Source organism: Chlamydotis macqueenii, chromosome 2, assembly GCF_036417535.1.
Source record: "Chlamydotis macqueenii isolate bChlMac1 chromosome 2, bChlMac1.mat, whole genome shotgun sequence".
Taxonomy (NCBI): domain Eukaryota; kingdom Metazoa; phylum Chordata; class Aves; order Otidiformes; family Otididae; genus Chlamydotis; species Chlamydotis macqueenii.
Window position 1 is genome coordinate 45,574,217 of NC_141557.1, and position 21,094 is coordinate 45,595,310.

The following is a 21,094-nucleotide window of genomic DNA, read 5'->3' on the forward strand; positions in this document are numbered from 1 at the left end:
TTATATTGGATGTCACCATCACCTTTCTTTTCCAAGGATATGCGAGGAAAGCAGAGTCCCTGCCTACTACACATATGCTGCACAGGGTGACTTTGTCGCATGCAAGGAATGGGGTGATCTCGACCCGCTGTGCTTGGGCACGGGGTCAGGAGTGCTGTGTTCACCTCGCTAGCATCACATTTTACCGAAGTACCTTCCAGGCACAAATAGGCTTAAGTTTTATTTCATGTCAGAGCAAAGGACAGGGTGAAGATCCTGGCCTTGGAGTTTACGCTAGGCTCTGCAAAGGTGTGTAAACAAAAGTCAAACAGACCTAGCCAAAAGATCAACATTTTAATTAAAACTACTCCTCTGAAAGCATAAACCAAGGAGTTTTCTTCTATGCTACATTGCTGGGGTGTGCAACTGCACCAGTAATGTTCAGGGATAGTGGCGGTAACTGGCCTTTTGCTATGTGGTTAGTGGAAATTGGGGGTGTGTGTGTGACATATCCAGGATCACGGGAAGATTCTGGAGGATGGACTGCAGACATGGAAATGGAAGCACGTGAGGCCCAAGCTCCCCTGGCAGTGCCTGCCCTGAGCTGATAATACCAGCTCACTCAAGTTGTCTGCACTTAGACTTTACTAGGCCAGCACAGGTACAGCTCGCTGCATTGATTGATGATATCTACTCTACTAAAGCTGGCTTATGTGTTCTTGAAATTTGGCTGATCCTGGGTCTCAACTAAATAAGCTGTTCTGTACTGAGATCAATTCATCAGAGAACCAGAGATGTGTCTCTGCATCTGTAGCACATGGATGGCTGGGAGTGGGCTCTACTTAGTAGGACTCAAGGAACTGTTACTGGAACCATTTAGTCAAACAGTGTTGATGTTTTGAAGGTGCCTTCTTTAAAGAGAAAAGAAGTTTTAAAGACTTATATTAGCTAAATCCCAAGTTCCCATCCACTGGACATGCTGTCTTCTTTCAGAAATGTCACTTGGAATAGTTTCTGAATCAGGGCCAGTAAACTTGTGTACCCTGGAAGATCTCTAGTGTCTGAACTAGCATTTTAAATTGTCTTACTGAGCTCGAATTAACTGGCCATATATAAATAGCCATCAGAACAGTATCACAAGTGGTAAAGCGAGCAATTCTAACAAGGATGCAAAAGCTGGCATGGAAGTGGGATACAGGCAGTGCCAGCCCTGCCACATATTTCAGAGCCTTCAGCAGTTTTGGCTGGTCAGGGGCTACTCACAATTTATAGAGCATTAGTGTAGCCAGAGCAGGTTTTTTTGAAGTTACATTTATGAGTAAAAAGACTGATTTTGATACCGTGTTTGGTTGGATTGATTTTTTTAGTACAATGGTAAACAAATACAGAATGTAGGAAGAGAAGACGACTTGGGGAAACACTAGTGTAGTCCAATATTTGCATTATAACATAATAAATAGGCTGATTCATATGTATTTGAATGCATATATACACATAGATAGAATGTAGGTGAACCTAATAAAGTTATACTAATCACAGGAATAACAGCCTTTCTACAAAATAGGAAAAATAATCTTCACTTTCTCTGGAAAAAGAAATGTATCTTAATTTAGTAGTGTTCTTCCCATGCTAAACAGGAATAATATTTAAGTTTTTTTTTTTTAAATCAAATGTTTGGCTCTTCTGTCAAATGGCACTTTGTAGACCTCAAACAATTAAACACAATAAGAAATTCTTTTGTGGGAAAAAGTTTTTAGGTTGATGGGGTTCTTCTCCCCATTGATCATCTTTTTTTTTTTTTTTTTTTTTTTTTTTTAAACTGAGAAAAGTGAAAAATAAAACCCCGAAGGATTAGAAATTGAAGCACTGGAGGATGGTGCTGTTATGCAGCTTCCATAAATATCTTAAAACAGAGAAACTTTACTGAAAATGTGTCAGCATTTTGAAGGTAAATCAAGTTTATTAAAAAAGGAAGTATTTTTAAAAATACTCTTGAGATAGTAGATAGTAGAGATAATATCTCAACAGGAGAGCTTCAACCACTTAGTGCTGCAGATAAATAAATTTTCACTTTTTTTTTCGTAGATTCTCTTTCTTATGCCTTAAAGGCTAGAATTATTCTTCCTGCCCAAACTCCAGTGTCTTTTAATGGATTTCAATCGTCTTCCCTTGTTTAAATCCTTTCTTTTTTTTATCTGTGTGAAACAAGTAAAAAAAAAATCTATTAAGAATTTTTAATGGCATATTATTGAATATAATTTGTTTCAATGCAATAATATTTAAGATAAGTTAGTTTATATTTCTTTAAAGTGGTAGACTTAATTGGGGGGAATAGTGGAAATCAGCATTAGCTAAAGTTAGGACTGTGGTGATTTATGACAGCTGAATATTAAGCTGGTTTTGTCTTCAACTAACATTTCTTTTAATAATATCAGGCAAAGATGGATACCAAACATTTTCTTTTTGAAAACTGTTAGCGTAAAAATATTGTTCCTGGACTTGGTGTGTCTTATCTTGATAAGTCAGTAAGGGACTGCCTAAAATCAGAGCATGGGGGTTAGCTCTTGAACTATCTTTCTGAGAGTGCTTAGGGGTACTGGTGGGATGGCTGGTGAGCTGGGCTCCCTTGTCTTCTGCTTCTGACCCGTGTCTCCCATGGGCAACTCTTTGCCTTGCAACTTACTGTCTAGAAAAGTGAGGATTCTGGTTTGTATTTAAATAGTCACCACAGTCTAGCCTCTGCTTAAAATTCAGCATAAGCTGAGGTGCTTCTGGTGAGAAAGGACAGCTCACCGAAGCAGATGCATCAGACCTCTAGCTGTTTCACTAACTCCTTACTTAAGGAATACTACAGGATTGCACCTGGAACTGAGTGGCTGGGGTGTCTTTCATGATGTGATGAATATGTTGAGTTTTAATAACAATTATTGTACTTCATAGGCTCATTGGCTATGTTAGTATTGCACTCACTGCTATTACTAAAACTTGGGATAGTAACAAATTGAGAGAGCGTGACACCCAACTATATGTAGCTTGACTTTACACCAATGTCTTCTATTTTGTTATACACACACACACAAATATGTGCCTTGTATGTATTATTTTCTGTTTTAGCTTAGCAGTTTTATTTGCCACGGGCTATGTGTGTTAGAGAAAAGCAAACACAATTTCAGCTCATGAAAGCTGGTTTAAATTCAGTGCTGACCCTGCTTTGACCAGATGATCCCATGAGGTCTCTTCCAGCCTGAAGTATTCTATGGTTCAGTGATTTCAAGCCAAAATCAATATAGGTCCTTTGAGGTCATTAATTTACATATGATGAAGATCTGACCTTTTGCCGTAGACAGCTTTAACAGTGCTTATCATGTCATCTGAGAACCTATCCCTTGATTTCAATTACAGATTGGATTGCTAGTGACATAACATGGGTGATATAAAATCCATTTAATCTTTTTAACATCTTACATATTGTCTGTCTATATACTTTAAACTCATAATTGCCTTTAGAAATCCCTGAAGATCCAAAAATTGCAGAAGAATATTATAATGAGGAGTTTGAATCCTGTTCAGAAGACAGTGAAGAGGAGGAGGAGGATGTAGAAGTGTCACAGACGGTCTCTAAGACAAATCACCAGGTATATGTGACCTTTGGGAAAACAGTATACGCTTGATGCTTATGGGAAAATTAAGCTCTTTCCAAGATTTTGTCCTACTGACATTACTGAAATTTGAGTTTGTTAGGAGCGTGTATGTATATCGATATCATTAATGAATTATAGGTGTATGTATTCTTCTGAGACATTGATGAGAAAGATTCTTGAATTCCTTCAAGATTAAGGATAATACTCCCATGAAAGTAATAAGGCGGATTGTTGTCAGTAAACTTCCTTGTGACTGTAAAACACTCCAAGTGGGATTCTCTCAACGGTTAGCTATGGGTAAATTAAGTTAAACCTGAATCTATACTTCAAGCATAAGATCTAAGTTCCAGCTCTAATTCCTGGGCACAGATAGGTACCTCCAGTTGCTGCATCTTCCTGTCTGTATTAGACATATGTTCTAGGACAGTGTGAATAGTCTAGGAGCCTAAACAACTGCAAGACTTCAGCAATTCTGAAGACTTTCCCAAGAATCTCAGAAAGTGTCAATGAAGAGAAAACTTATTATTGAAAGAGTGAAAGTAGCTTTATCAGTTGAGGCTGCTACAAGAAAGTCTTAGGGATTGCAGTGTGAAGAAGATTGAAGATTATTGGAAAAGGCACCTAATTTAGATCTGCTCAGGGTGAGCTGAGATGAGTCTTGTCTCCAGTGATCAAGCCTCAGTGAAATCAATGAACTTAAATGCCCAAGTCAGTTCTGAAAATGGATCTTCCTAAGGTATTCAGGAACAATTAATTTCTCCTCTGGGACACCAACTTAAAGCATTGCATACAGTATCTCTGACTGGTACTATCTGATTCTGTTTAGGGTCATATGTGTCATTCTGAGTTCATGTGCAAATTTGGCAGAACAGAGTGTGATGTCTTTTGCATTTTAGGGAACTAACCACGTGTGCTAATACTCTTCACTAAATTATAAATAACTTGTACTGATTTTTGAAAATTTGTAACTAATAGCTTCTTTAAGATGTAGTTTTTAAGGCAAAAATGAAATGTGTGAGAAATCAGAACTCTACTTCTACCATGGTGGCAGGGAGTCCTGAAATTCTCTCACCAGTTAAATATGAAGTTTACTCAGAAACAGCTGCCTTTAATCTAGGAATATCCTCCTAGCTTTCAAACTAAGCACACAGGATGTTTTAAAATTCAGGATTGGTTTATACGGTACTGGTCTAAATAAATTATTAGTCAATTGTAAATCAGTAGAATATCTAAGACGATGCTTTTTTTTTCAGTTTGCTGGGTCTATGTTACCCATAACATAGAGACATGCAAACTCTCTGTTGCCCAGAAAGTCTACCATAAGATACTCTTGAAAATAAATTATTGCTGACTTTCGTCAGACTCTTGAGATATTTTTTTTTCCTTTTTAGAACGCCTGTAAAAATTTTCATTCAACTTTCATTGACAGTATCATTAAGTGTCAATCAATAGTGTTTTTGAACAGGCAGACTGCTGCTTAGAATTAATGAAGGGCAGAAGATAAAATTAGATTTCTCAGTAATGCAGAATAAATTAGGTGTTGGCAGTCAGATCTGAGTAGCGATATTCCCTCATTTTACAAGAACTGTCAGGGTGGGCTGGAAGAGCTGTCCCACTGGCACCTCTTGTCTGAATCCAGCCCCAATGGCCCTGAGGCTTTGCTTTACCAGCAGTCTGTGCACCCACAGAGCATTAACCCTCTGTGAACTGCCCTGCACAAACTGACTGGGAACTGTGACCATTTGCCTTTTAGGACTTCCTCTATCAAAGAAACTACTTGCCTATTTTTGTTTTTTTTCTCATGTTGACCCCAGCACCTTAAATAAAACAGAAATGCATTTCTGGGTATTGACATAACCACCTTTTCTTTTTCTTGGGAAGTCAGCACAATTTTCAATTTTTCCTTTCTCAAGTGAAAAATTCTGCGTAAGTCTGAGGTCAAAGCAGACTGAACTTAGCTGTGCGGATCTGGACACCTATGTCTGAACTAACTGAATGGAAGGTCTGTACTGTAAGGGGAAGTAAGGAAGCATTTTTACGGAATAATGTTATTTTGGTGTAAACATTTAACATAGAATAGATGGAAACTGTTGAGAGGTCTCTCTGGCGATTATAAAACAATCTACAGTTATTAGCATGCATGGGACATCTTCATTCTGGATGTCAACAGTTATGTGAGATGAATCCCACTCAAAGGTAGGTGGGATCATGCTCGATATTAATAATAAGCTTCAAATCCTACCAGAATAGATTTGATCTTGCTAGTATATAGCAGGGGTTTGCTTCTACAGTCATTTACTTATAATACAAAAACTCCTACTCCTATTTCTATGTAGGATTCATACTCTTAAACACTTTCTTCAAAGATACCTTCATAAATTAAGCTTTTGGAGGTGTGTGCTAATAAAGAAGTCATTCTAGTGCAACACAGGATAAGGACTTGTAAGATATTTACCTTCCTAATCTGAGCAAATCTCTCCATTTTCCAATGCCAAGATTGCTTTACTGGTTACTTCTGTGCAGAGAGTGCAGAAATGCTGCACCTGGTGGTGCTCCCTGGTGACCCCATTACTTCAAACAATGATTAAAAAAAATTCTGATGTTCGTGCAGTTGCATGGGGTCCGAAAAGTCATCAAATTGAACAACACATTGGAGCGCATGATGTAGAAAGAGACCTGAGCTATTTGTTCAAGCTATATTAGGCTCCCACAGATGTCAAGACAAAATGAGAAGTAGTGGCCTTACGTGGGATGCAACACCTCTTCAGTTAAGAAGGTGGAGATAGGCACTAGAACGATATAATTTTAAAGGTTTAGGATGGGAGCTGAGACAGCTATTTTCCCCATGTTGGTATCTTTAAATTCAGCCTGTGTGTTTTCAGCTACGTTGTTCGGTTGCAAATGCGGAATTACCACCAATTTTAGACTCTGAGCACATCTGGACCTCTCATCTTGGTTGTAGCATTGGAATTTAGTGTCCTCTGTGCCTCTCTTTTGGAGCAGAAGTGCAGATTGCCAGATTTCAAGCAGCAATTTGCCAATTACTTTTCCAGATCTCTTTCTCTTCAAGCCAATGGCTCTTTTCCATATGTTTTTTTTCTAGGAACAATGTTTTCTAATTAGGGGGAAAACATGAAAGAGAATGGAAACTGATTCTAAAAAAAAAAATGAAGCTTAGGAGAGGTTTAATCTTAAAAATTAGTACACAGTGAAGGTTTCGTTTGCTTTGATTTAGCTGAGATGCTAATGGATGCTTTTTAGTGCAGTTTGTCACCTTGTTCTTTGTGTTTTCTTTTAGTCACAGTAATAGCAAATTCACCCTCTTCATTAAAACAAAGTCAACTTCCTATTTTCAATTTCCAGGTCACTTCTGAGATTGTCAAGCCAGATAATCAGCTGGCAGAAGTTATCATAGCTCCAGCAGCTGTGGGTGGGCTGTGTGCTGTCACCCCAAAAAATGCTCCACTATCACACATTCCTAACACACGCCTGTTGCTGTTAGAAAGGGGTTGGTTTGTTCTGAATTTGAAATGTGCAAGCACTCATCCATGCTGGCTCTTACACCTAAGAGTGCCTCTCTTCTGTGCATCTGTCAGAGTCCTTTGCCTATTCTGTAGAGCTTTGGTTTCTCTGCAAAAAAAAAAGATAACGTTAAAGAAATACATTAAATACATATTAAATAAAACAGCTAAAATAATCTTGGATTGCTAAACTCAAGTGGAGAAAAGGCATGGGCAATTTCTCCCTCAGTGTGACTTGATTAACCATTTATTCAACTATTTACCACTGTGTGAAAAACACATTCTCTTTCTCATTGAAATTTTATTTCAAGATAGCCAAGTTAAGCCAGCTAGTTTCCTCAAAAACTGGTGGTGATCAAAGTGGTGATCTTTTGTCTTACAATGCAATGAGAAAAAAATAAACTCTGTGAGATTTGGAGTAAATATGGTGTCCTGTGTGAGAAGTCAAAGGTTTGGGAATTACAGTCTTTATCCCATTAAAAAAGAAAAATGGTTTTATTAAAGCAATTGAATTAGTATTGTATGTGAGCATTTACCATGTTTTTGTCTGTCTGTCTATAGATTTTCAGTTAACTGTTAGTGGTAATGAAAATAAAAATAATTACTAATTTATATTAGCAGAAAAGTAATATCAAATTTTAGTTTTGAATGAAAAATATTTAATAACTTTTAAGTGAAGTCCTAAAGGTTAATTTAATCATTTTAAAATACAAATATAGAGAAATTGTATCTGTAATATTGTCTGTCTTAATTCAATATCTTTATACATAAATGTAATGCAGTCTGTAGCATTTCCTGGGCACTTTACTGCTAACTAGCAAAAGCCCCAGTTAAGCAAGTTCAGATTAATTTTGTCATCTGAGGTAACGCAGGCGCTTTGGATGGGCTGCAGAACTGGAAACCCTGGTGCTGACTTTATCCAGCCAGGACCCCACAAGCTGCCTCAAAAGGGCAAAAAAAGCTCCTTCAGACCTATGAGCCTTTGGGTTATCAGTGGAAATGGCCAACCAAGAAGCTGATTCCCATCTTGCAAACATCAGCTAAAATAGCAGAGCCTGTTTCAAACAAAAGCCCATGAAATAACTTGGAGTGATGAGAAGTTAGATAACGCGCATCCATCACTTGCACCAGCTAACAGTCATTGCCAACGATTATTGTTATCCTGTTAGTGTATACTGGCATTTCCTCAGTTTGAGAAACTTAAAATGAGAGTTTTGAGTAAGACCACAGAGAAATATAAAGCAGATGTCCATTGTAGGAGCTGAGGTCAATATTATTTCTTTTTATTCTAATGTTTTAAATTTTAAAACCATAGGCTTCCCAGTACTTTTTAAAATACAGATTTTTGTCAAGTTTTACAGCAAAAAAAAATCTGATTTTTGACTTTCAGTTTTAAATAGTCAAGAAATGCTATGTTGTCAAATGTGATATGGCAGCAGGTTCTTGAAAGTCAGAGTCCGGGTTTCTCTTGGACTTTAATAAAATTGTGATCTACTTCCTGGAGCACAATCGTTGCTTAATGGCCAGATCTTTAAATTTCATCTGTGTACACAAACAGCATTTCACATGAAAGATATCACGGCAAAACTGTTAATCATCTGTCTTGTCACAGAATACTTGAAATAGAAAAGTGCTAAAATATCTTGATTAAAATTTTTTGACTTAGTCATTGATACTAGATATGTCAATAGATGCAGTTACATGAAACATAAGTATTAATTTGCAGGGTGCAGCTATCATAAGCATAAGAAATCTTGGCATAGTTAAGAAGTACATACTTGCCTTTTTCAATGTAATATTGTTTTAGATATTCCAGGACTAACCGATGATATAATGCTGATGTATTTTCAGAGATTGCACACCACTCTCTACAGTAAACATATCTTCTTCAAACTCCATGCACGGTTGTTCTACAGACTTGTGGTCTGCAAGGAATCTGAAGTAAATAATTGTTTGCATGTGACATCATTCCCAAACTTCGTGTTTTAGGTGAAGAAAACATAGAAAAAGTCCTGAGTAATGTAGACTCCTTGTAGTGTAGGGTTGACGCTCGTTGGTGTAAGTGATATCCTTTATGTTTGTGGGATCATACCTCTGGTACATGGTGTTTATATTTAAGCTTGTGCTCACACTAATGCTATTCCTTATTTCATTTATCTACAGGACAGTGATATCGAGGCAATGGTCAAGTATTTGGAGAGTGTCCTGAATAATAGCTCATTGGGTAAGATATATATCTTCTTTAAATGTAATAGCAACAGTTATTAGCAGTCTATATTCATCACAGTTCAATTATTTCCATTTTGCAACAAAATAACTCAAAAAAATGTGATCTTCTTGAAAATTGCTTCCTTAATCTACTGCAGAGACTTATAAATATGCCAAAAGAAAAGGCATACACAGTTAAGTGCTTCTGTAGAAAATAATAGAGCCATAAAGCGTGATGGTTAGAAGTGTGGAACGTGTAACAGAAGCTTTTAAAAACTTGGCTTCTGCCATCTTTTCTCCAGAGAAAAATATTTAAGGATATGTAGGTTGTTTTATAGTTTCTAGGACTGTTAACCATAAAGATTTAAAATTATTTTTAAATGATGATCCAGGGTTGGATATTATTTACTTTATTTTACAGTATTTCATTACAGGCATGGAAAAATAATTGAGAATTTAAGTTTGCAATTTAATCCTAAAATCTTCTGCTAGTTCTCCCTATAAATTTAGAGTTTGAAAGCCTGGTTTCTCGTGTTCTACTTAAAAGCTAAAAAGAAAACTTATATAAAAGAAGGCTATTTACTGAGGTTCATGTAGTCATAGTCCTTGAAGACCACCAGTTTGAACTGTGCCAGCAGCAGCCTGTGTGTAGGTTGCGTTAAAGCCCAGCTGAGCTCCCAAAGGCTCCCACGGGAGCCACAGTTTTGTTTAGCTGCCTCATTTACACTTATTCAATCAGGATAAACCCGACTCAGTATTATCTTGTGGCCCTGACACGAGAATTTAGGGGAAGCCTGGGAAATCCTCCTTGTAGAGGTTCCTCTAGTGCTGAGCTCTGTTTCACCCCTGCTCGTGAGCATGGACTGATAGGAAGAGAAAAACCAAAGAAGAAAAAGGGTGAAAGGGAGTAATCAAAGCTGTGGCCATCACAGTCTTGTAGCCGCTGAATCATATCTGGTCACCTTCTGGGTCAAAAAGATCCTTAGGACTGAAGGAAGGAACATACACATCTGGTTTGTCTTCACACTAATGGAGATCCCACAGTCGTCTTATTCTGCACTTGGCTATATTTTTGCATCGTCATTGTCTGCAGTGAGTTCGCAGAAGTGGAAATAGGGACAAAATTTAGCTCTATGCTTCAGTATTTTGTTATTTTAATGAAAGAGAGGAATTGTCATGAGGGTTCTGGGAATAACCTAGAGCGTTAGCCAAAGACAAACAGTGGTATTTTTGAAAAATCTTAGTATTAAAGAGACTCTTATCTTCTTCCTTTTCTTTCAGTATTAAGAACAAGAAGATCCCTTTTAAAATTGTAATATTAAAGAATTAAATTGTGCATTAATAATAAAAAAATCTCTGAGTAGTCTGTGCTGAAACTTAAAGCCTTTCTCCAAGCTGAGTTAGTAATTAGGTTTGTATGATCTGTTCCAAACAAATATAAGTAATGACAATAAAAAATAAATCTGCTAGGGTCCATTTTATCATTGTATGCTAGTATCACCAAGGAAGTTTAAATGTTTACTATTTTAAGTTCTTCCAATGTTAAGCTACAAAAAAAAAATCTAAAATAAATAAAACTCAATAGCCACAACTACCTGGTTGTCAGAAGAACTGCTGTTACAGCTTAAGCAATTAAATCAAAGCTCCTGGCAGGTCAAGACAGGTTCAGACAAAGCCTGAAGCCTTGCAAACTCATGGTGGCAATACCATATCACTGGTCTACAGAGCTACAATATCATTATAATGGCTGCTTCTGAAAACAGTGTGGATTTCATGGTAATAATAGGGCCTGGCCATAATTTCTTGTAGTGTCTTTCATTGTTATAGGTATCATAAAAAAATTATGTGCCATTTCAATCAGCTGTTAGAGAACATCTGAGTAGAATAAAACTAGATTTTTTGTGTGTGTGTCAGCAAGGGCTGTGGATGCAATAAATATGCATTGTTTTCCACAAGTGGAGTTTCTTTAGTATAAACCTCAGTGTTGAAGGGTAAAAGGACTTTTGGAGTGACTGAGTTTTCTCCTCAAGAGTTCCCACTGAGTCACTGTAAATACCAGTGCTTTAGTGTGGTACAAGATTCGTTTTGGGTTGGTTATACAGTTCCATGTCGAGTATATTTGAAAAAAACATAGTCCATGCTGATAAAGTTTGAAAAATTTGGAACACCCCAGGAAAGAACTGCAAAATGAAAGGAAGTTTGAAAACCTGTTTTTAACAATTTGCTAAATGTACTCAGCCTAAAGGAGGAGAAGGTTAGAGGCAGTTGGGTCACTTTGTATTTTTTATAAACTCAGATCTTTTGTCCTTTTGCCCTCTGTTGCTCTCTGCAGTAGTGGGTTAGATGCTGGGAAAGTATTTGTCTTTGAAATACGTTTAAAAAGCCGCAATACATGTTTTTGAAAAATCAATGCTCTTGTTTAATTTGATTTTGTTTAATGAATCAAGAGTGATATATTGCACAAAAATTGCAAATAGTTATTGGGACACTTTTTGAACAAGCATAGTTCCTTGTTCTGTGTTGATGTATGGGTAGGCAAACTGCATACAAAATACATTATTAGTCAAGTAACTGCTTCTAAGAAAATATCTTTGATCTAGAAGTTGGCGTGGGTTATGAATCGCCCCAGGAAAAATTTTTGAGGCTTGTTGTAGCAGCAAAGTGAAAAGCTCTTAGCAGTAAGAAGTCATATTTTTTATTACTAACCACATCTTTGCAGCATGCTTCAATCTGTAGTCCCTGCAGCTGCCTCATAGTACCCAGAAAATCATATTAAATGGAGAGGAAGATAGATACTAGTTTCATGTACAGAATAAGTTTTGCTTGACCAGCTGCCAATATGGAAAGTAGACAAAGTACAAATTATTTAGCCTGGAATCCCTGAAAAAACAAGAAGGATGTCTTTAATAACGAAATGTTGGGGGAGAAGGAGATATCGTAGCAATAAATAGATTGAACCCGCTAAACAGAAAGAGTATGCTGAGCTCTTATTACAGTGATATATCCTGTAATAATAGTAATACCAGAATTTAGCTGAGGCCTGTGGTTAAATATACTCTTTCTTAAGAGTGCTCAGGGCTTCCATTTTTTATTGCTTTCAAAGCCCCAAAGCCCCACATCTGGACCTTAATTCTACGCCAACTCAGAGAGGAGCATGCCACCCAGTAAGTCATGAGCGTTGCTTTATACAGCGTTTGGGGTTTCCTCAGGGCCACTCTGAGCACAGCTGAATTTTCCAGGGCTGCTAAGGTAACTGAATGCTTACAGACTCTGTGCAAAAATGTATGGATATGCATGTGTAGTGTTACAGAAAGTTATCAGGAAATGTGTTTTATGTCAATGGGTGAATTTATTGGTTGCTAGTAATTTTTTCAAATGACTGAGCTTGCCATTCTTCATCTTTTAAACAATATTAACTACACCTCAGTTGTAATACTTAAGCACCAGACAACTGTTAGCTATTAGGTGTAAAGACAAGTTAGGAAAATGTTTTAAAAAGTCAAATCATTTGTTCATAGCCAGATAACGGAGTCAGAAATACATTTCTTCTGTGATCTCTCTTCAAGCCGGCTTCCTATCTTCTGAATCCAGCAAAGCTCTGAATCCAGCAGACACTTATTGTGAGAGCTTCAGTAGGCTCCCTCACGACAGAAAGTTGGAATCTCAGTAGTCAGCCTTATGTAATCAAGATCTAGAACCGTGTAAGGCAGGAACCTAACTCCTGAGACGGCCATGATTATGGATTCCAGGGAAGCGTTCAATACTCTTTGGAGGTGTCTATACTGGAAGGTGGGAAGGTCACTGCAAGCTCGTCTGGCTGCATGTGATCAACGTTAAGGCAACCTGAACTAAACCTGAGCTGAGTACAAGCTAAAAAATCCCTGCTAGGAGGGGAGTGTGTATTCATTTAGGCAAGGCATTGTGTTAACGTGTTTGTGTGACTTTTGGCTTGTTCATGTGCTATATGGAGCCCTCCTGCATCTGTTCAGAACTTGGGTGCTGTGAGCCACAGCCCACACATTTATGCAGGATGTAGTTCCACCATGATCCGTATTCACCTCTGTTGGGAAGTGAAATCCTAAAGCTGAATATTTTGCAAGAAGAAGCTAAAATAGCTGCTTTGTTCAGCTTAGCAAACTGAAATGCGAAGTAAGATCTCTTTTTCCAGTTATAAAGAAATGAAAGGAGTATGCAAAAGGGAGGGACTGAGTAAGCCAAAGAAAAGGACTGGCACAGGAGAAAAATTAGCGTATACTGGTCAATAAAGAAGCTTTGAAGGGAAGAGAGAGAGGGAAGAGGAGATATTTTAGTCACAGTGAGAATCTGGAATTGTCTTCCAATGAGAGCAATAGGGGCAATAAATAAACAAATTCCTTAGGCTAAGCAGGGCTTGTGTGATGGAATGGCAACATGAAATTGCAGGATATTTGAGCTGACAACCCTAACAGTCCTCTGTGATTCAGCACTCCTGTATTCCTGGGGATGAATACCACAGCAGTCTTTGAGCATTAGGTCCTTAAATATTGCAACAGCCCACGAGGCCTGCAAACAGAAAGATTGTGCATGTGTGTATATGTATATTTCTTACATTATATATGTTTTTACATATGCAGAGATGTTTTAACATGTATATATGCATACATAAAAACAGTACCTTCATCTGAAGGGGAAAGTGATGTCGTAAGTTAAATGCTTTTGGTTTATGGTAATGATCAAGCTAAAGCAGAGACTTGCCTATTAGGAAAAAAGTTCTTGCTCTTATAATTAAGCAGAAGAACAATGGAGGAAAATAGATATTGTCTAAGCAAATTTCATTTTCTTGAATATTTAACTGTTCCAGCAATTCCTCAAGTGATTGTGCTTTGTGTTCTAATGTAATTCCCTGTATGCTACACAGAAGGAAAGTTGTTGTTACAATTCTGGTGCCTTTAAGCTACAAAGCTACTTGTCCCTCCAAAAGGAGTTGCCCTTAATGTGCATTTAATAATCTAGTTCATCTTTAATTAATGTGGCACTACCTTGTGAGAAACAGGAATAGTCTTTCTCCTTCTGACTGCCCTTGACTCTGCAGTAGAGCTCAGGGTATGAAGATGAATAAGGTTATGTGTCTGTGCATTGATTTGTAGGCTCAGGGACTGTCACCGGAGTGTCTCCAGGGACGCCCCAGGGATTCAGAGCTCTCAACAGCACTATGGCCGAGACCAGACTGAAACGCATGAGGGAGTAAGTAGCATATCTATATGTTACCAAGATTCAGGCAAAGAGGATGGATTTGAAAAAACTGCAGGACACAGCAAAGCAAGCCATGTGTTTTTACCCCACCCAAAAAAATCCCTTCAACAAAAAGAAGTGGATGATAAGTTATTCTTTACAGACTGGATTCCTACTTGCCTCCACAGAGGACGAAGGTTGACTGTCACTTCTGATTGTTTTCTTGTAATCTGCACAATCACTGTCATCCTTCCAGGATCTAGATTGCCTTCACTGCTGTTGGTGTCATTCTGAACTTTGCTTTCTTTCTTAGCTCAGCACATGCCCATGAATCACCTGCAGATATCCATGTTCCCACCACGTTTTCTCCCTCAGCCACACTTCATTCTTGCCTGGAACGAAAGACTAATGGATTTGTTTCCCATGATGATATGATGATTTAAACCAAACATGATTGCTGTTGGCTGAGATTTTCAAATGAGACAGGAATTCACATGTGCAGCTCCCTTTGAAGCTCATTGTCTAATAGCTTTCAGCATCATTGAACCTACAGCTTTATTAATAAATATTTCAGTGTCTTAATAAAACAAAGATCTGTGTTTCCTTTCTAAAATGTACTGGTTAATGTATCGTGAGCCTTTATCTTGATTCAGTAATTTCTGGCCTTCCAAGATTTTTTTTTGTGCTCTAAATTAGGTACTGATCATAATGCTATGTATTATTTCTGAACTCAAATTTTCTTTGCAGTGTTGCAACATTCAACTGATCTCAGGTTGTAAATTCTTTAAAAAGGGCAGTTTTCTCTTGTGTGAGTGGGTAGTGCCAGCAATATGGTGGATGCTATCAGAATACAAGTAAGTTCAAACAGTTAATACTAGTACTTATTTAAGTGAATCCCCTAAAGAAAATCAATGCAACCACAACAACGTTGATGCCAATCACCGTTTGAAACTAACTACAGCGCCAAATGCACTGTGTACTCAAGGGAATTACCAGGCATACTGCGTCCAGCTCTGGAGCCCCTAACATGAGAAGGACGTGGACCTCTTGGAGCAGATCCAGAGAATCACAAAGATGATAAGAGGGCTGGAGCACCTCTCCTATGAGGACAGGCTGAGAGATTTGGGGCTGTTCAGCCTGCAGAACAGGAGGCTCCGGGGAGACCTTTTAGCAGCCTTCCAGTACCTAAAGGGGGCTTATAGGAAAGATGAGGAGAAACTCTTTATCAGGGCCTGTTGTGATAGGACAAGGGGTAATGGTTTCAAAATAGAAGGAGGTAGATTCAGACTTGATATAAGGAAGAAATTTTTTACAATGAGGGTGGTGAAGCACTGGAAGAGGTTGCCCGGAGAGATGGTGGATGCCCCATCCCTGGAAACATTCAAGGCCAGGCTGGATGAGGATCTGAGCAACCTGATCTGGTTGGAGATGTCCCAGCTTCTTGCAGGAGGGTTGGACTAGATGACCTTTAAAGGTCCCTTCCAACCCAAACTATTCTATGAGTCTATGATATGTTCATTGAAAGCCTGATTAACTGCTGTAATTGACATTTAATGCATTGGACTTTGTGGTTTTGGAACACTTTCCTAGTCATTTAATTCCTGAATGAGAACAGTCAGCTTGATCTGTAGGGCAAAAGACCAATCCAACTGGCACCTTAAGAGCTTTCAGCAGACCACACCCATGAACAATTTTCAAGTTTCATTAATTAAGAGAACAAACTGGGGAGGGAGGAGTATGTTTTGAGGTTTTTTGGGGGTTTTTTTTTTTTGGTAAATAAAGGTACAGCTCTCCTTTTATGCACTATAATAGCTATTTTAAAGAAGTTTATCAATATATTTATGCAGGTTGTTGCCCTCTCTCCTAAGCATACTGTGACCTTGTCGTTTTCTGAATATGTAAAAGTTGAGTTAGTATGTTAATTGCTTGGAAGTTATGGTGTTAAGAAACAAGTGAGTGAGCATACTCCATACACAAGGAGATCTCTGCAAAGTCTTACACGTGGCCAATCTGCACACAGAGCACAGTGGGGGAGTTTTCAGTGGCAAGAAGGAAGAACATCTGGCTGGAGAATGATGCACGAAGCCTCAGCTGCTCTGCTTATCCCTCAACTCATCCCTCAGCAGACTTCATGTGATGTGATATACTTCATCCAGTGCTGCTTAGGCAAGGCTAATATAATTTAATCTAATGCTATTCAATTTTACTTAGGAAGCCACACATTTATGGTGGGGTCTTACAGTTGACAGCTTCTAATGAAAGAGAGAATGTGGGGTTTTTTGTCTTAAAAAACCTGAGTAGCTGGAGTTCTGATGAGGAAACAGAAAAGGATAGCAGTGGAGACAAAATGGAAGTGCATTGAAATCTGTCTAGGTAGCAAGTCACTATAGAAACAGAAGTAAGAAGCTTTCAGATTGGGGCCATTTTCAGATGCTAGCAGTAATAGATTCTGATGAAGGAGACTCTCATGTCATGAATTGCTCAGAAAGTAAGCATTGTGCCTACACATTACAAGTAACAATGAAAGAAAGTCTTTCATTTGTTCTGAAAAAATGGCAAGTTCATGTAAAATAATGGAGACTGTAACAGCAAAAAGGCCTTTTAGGCATTTTTAATTGACACGTGTGAGTGATGTGGGCTTGCAAACAGCTGCAGCAGGACAGTTGCTTGACAAGATGTGATGTGCTTGTTGCTTGAGTCATCGCAGTGTGCCGCACTGAATGCGTTCTTTGACAGTAGAGAGACTTGCTGTTTGTCAGAGCGCCAATTTAGGTAGCTTCTACTGTATTCTTGTGCAGGGCTTTATACCTGTATTCATGTGAGAGGGAAGTTTTGCTAAAAGTCCTTACAGGAATGTAGAAGGAAGCCATGGATGTTATTGAAAATGGTGGGTAGGAGTCCTTTGTTCTCTCTTTTAAGTAAAAAAACGCTCAGGAATTAACCTATAGACAGCCTGATAGTGTTTATGATTCAGTCATCACCTTTCTTCACTACAGTCCCTGAGTATTTTCCCTGGCATCTTCTTTCCAATACCCATTGCACTCTGTTCCAGCATTTTGAATTACTGTCCTCTCAGTAAAAGTCATGATAAAATCGCCCAGTTCAGTGACAGCAATTTCTAGTTTGTTATACTTGGTATCAGTATTCATTATAAAGTTTATAGCAGCAGAGATTTAACTTTACCTTTGAAGTGGAGTTCATTCTCTCCACAAAAACTTCTACTTCAGTACTAAGCATTTTGATACTGGGATCTTCTGCAGTGTTGATAAAAAAAAAAAATCTTTATTTCTTGATCTAACTGCCTCAAAGTTTATCTCCTTCCCAGCCTTGCATGTTAACAGTGGGAAGTCAAGCAAATATATAAATTAGAGTTGTGTGACTTGTATTCCCCATATTGGGATTTTAGGCTGAGGAATCATGTTGGATGCAGGAAACAAGAGAAGCTGTTTCTTGTTATTTTCTGTCGTGGCCACCATCTAATTCTCATTGTGGTTCCCATCTATGGTACTGAGTAACTTGGTACATGCCTCAGTCTGAAAAGCTCTACTCTCATATGCTATCCAAAGCCAAATTATCTTCACCAGAGGTGTGCATGAGGAAAAACTGATGTCAGTTCCACCAATCCTGCCCTCTAGAGACGTTGTAACGGTGTGTCTCAGAAAAGAACTACGCTGGTCTTCAGAAACAACTCCTCAAGCTAAAGCTTTTTTTTTTTTTCCACAATCAGATCAAATTGCTATACCATCTATTCCCCTTTGTTCCCCTGAGCTCTATACAGTTTGTCAAAGTCTTCTTTACAAGATGTCAGAAGTTTTGGCACTGCGCATTGTAAGAGGCTAAAGAGGTAAAAATCTACATTAAAAGAGACAGACCCAACTTGTTTAGTTCTCTAGCTGAAAAAGATTTTCAGCTTCTTTTCAGCTTGCTCCATCTTATTCTGAGGCCCTTCTTTCCAAGTTTTTGACCACCTCAGTGACAATTTGACCACAATGAAGAACCTGGCAGAAGCACAGAAGCCTGTGGAAAGTCTTATGATGATGCATGCTTGACATCGCAAGTCTGTGCAGGGTTTCATGACCTAAAATGGAAAAGGAAAGGTGAGAAATAAGGCAAGTGTGTGCAGAAGTTTGTGGAAAAGAACAAGCCTTATTAGGGGGTTTGGTGCAGTTGGCTATATTCACAATTCCACCTCCCTATATTATGTCGTATTTGTATCCCAGAAGTCCAGGGCATGGAGGCTTCTCCTTGAAGCCTCTTCAGCACTATAGTCAAAATTCATTTCTTGGCTTTGTAAAATCACGATTTGTGTTTAACAGAGTAAAACTAGTTTTTGAATAAAGGAATAGCTATGGAATAGAATCTGTATCTTGTTCTCTCTTTCCTGAAAATGTAAAGAGAAACGAAAATGTACGAAATGAGGAAAAAAAACCTTAGTACAGAGTGTTCTGTGCTCCTTTGTGGAGTTATCCATGAATATATACAGTGAGTCATTTTAATAGCCATGAACTTTAATATGCAGTTTAGAATTCAATAAAATGTATGTCAGTAAAAGGAAAAGGCTTTTATGCCCCAGATTTTAAGTAAATTAAAATCCTTTAGCACAGCAGTAAGCACCTCTTAGTCAGTCCCTGAAGTCTTACACACAGCAGCATACCATGATCAGGCAAAGGACTTCATCATCACCTGCTGAGTGTAAGTAAAGTCGTCTTTCAGAAGTCACGGAGAAAAGGCATTTGGTGCTATTTTTATTCTGTTCCTATGAATGCTCATGACACTAATCGTTTAGACTCATGAGCAGTGTGCATATATGCTTCTTGTGCTTGTGATGTTGCCATCGAATGTACAGTTTATCTTAAAAATTCAGGAAGAAAGGTCATACTGAAGTCTTTGAATAGACCCTGGATATTATTTAAGATAAGTAGTTCTAAAAATACCTAAGGTATAGAAGACTTTTTGTACAATTATGTTTGCACATTTTTTAATGACTGCAGTAAAGAAACTGATTATTTGATTTAGTATTTTATTAGATGTTTGTGGACCTTCCTACGGGCCGGCTCTGAGCCTTCTGAAACTGGTTTTCTTATTGACATCGAGGGCAACTTTAGGTGAAGACAAAAGCAACAAATATAGAAAAGCTAATTGGGTTTTTTAATTTCCATAAAAAAAATTCTCAGTGACCTTCTAGTTGCCATTGACTGTCATATTGAAGGTGTCATGATGTAAACATGCATGAGGAATAAGATATCTTCTCACAGACAAGAGACGTGGTAAGGAAGTTTATTGACACTCTCTGAGCTATGACTGTTTTTTGCAGAAGAACAGAGGACATTATTCTTGAGAGTATTGAACCTGGAATGTTTTTGAGCATGAAGTTTCCTCTTATACATGCCTCTATTCAGCACTCAATTTTCTGCTAGTAATTCCTGTCTGCTGATCCCAAGACATCTTATATCATAACTGTAGCTTTTTGATTGTCATGGGCTAAGCCAAAATATTACTTACATATTCATCTTCCTTGTCACAATCGTTCTCATACCTCCTTCTTAAAGGCCATTCTCCATCTCTTAATTGTTTAAGAGCAAATGAGCTCACTACAGGAACACATTAAACATCTTAGCCAATGAGTTTTTTTTTCTTTTACTGTTAATCTCTTTCAAGATAATCGCATACTTACCTTCCAGACCCAGATTTCAAGGTCTGAAGTATTTCAGTTTTGCTGTTTGCTTTAGAAGCAAGTGAAGTGAGAATGCAGTAAAACTAACCGAGAACATGGAGTTGAACCCACTTTTACATGACCAAGCTGGGAACTTGGTTCTCAGCTCCTGTCAGGGGGAAGTGAGTGAACACTCCCAGCTTGTGCGGCGTTGTTGTCCCAAAGCAACAACAGAGAGAGGAAGTGGGAGTGAATGAATCCTGGGCTTTTCCTGCCTAAGAAGAAATGAAGATAAGCGAGGCAGTGAGTACTTTCCAGGAGTGTAGGAGTCCTCTGTGGCAGACGTAGTAGTCCCCCCTCAAGGCTGAAGCTGGAGCTGATGGTCTAACTCCCCAGGCATTTTCTGTGGGTCTTCATTCATCTTCTTCCCATTGTCCATACTGTTGCCCCTTCCACAGCAAGATCTGGCTGCCTCTTTTGTTGTCTTGGCCATCTGTTTCTGCCTTCCTTAGCTATGTGGTTCAGACTGTTATAATCCAGGAAGGGAAAACTAGACAAAATCTCAGAGCACCCAAAGAGTCAAAGTTCCACTCTCTTCCAAAAGGACTGAGGCACTCTGGAGATGGTTATCCTGTGAATATCTTCCTGATGATAGTTTAAAAGCTACTGCTCAATTCCTCATGGGGTCCTAATCTTCAAGGCTTCTCTAGGGTACTATCCTGGTTCTCGTTCAGACTTTATGCACATAGCATTTCATCCTTACATCAGGAACAGTTGTGATCCCGGGTATTCAGATGCATCAAACTACATCTTCAAGATTAGCGTGGTAGGTGGAGAGAGGTGTGAATCTTGGAAAATCCCATGTATTAATTCAGACCTTG

The 21,094-nt window shown here is 38.3% G+C and overlaps 1 protein-coding gene across 1 annotated transcript in view; it reads left to right on the forward strand.

Annotated features, from left to right (window-relative positions):
- NEK11 (NIMA related kinase 11) overlaps window positions 1-21,094 on the forward strand; it is a 101,238-nt gene that overhangs the window by 68,132 nt on the left and 12,012 nt on the right. The window contains exons 13-15 of the mRNA XM_086741593.1: window positions 3,487-3,614; window positions 9,305-9,365; window positions 14,476-14,572. Coding sequence (XP_086597719.1) covers window positions 3,487-3,614; window positions 9,305-9,365; window positions 14,476-14,572 — 286 coding nt within the window. The remainder of the gene's footprint in view (window positions 1-3,486; window positions 3,615-9,304; window positions 9,366-14,475; window positions 14,573-21,094) is intronic.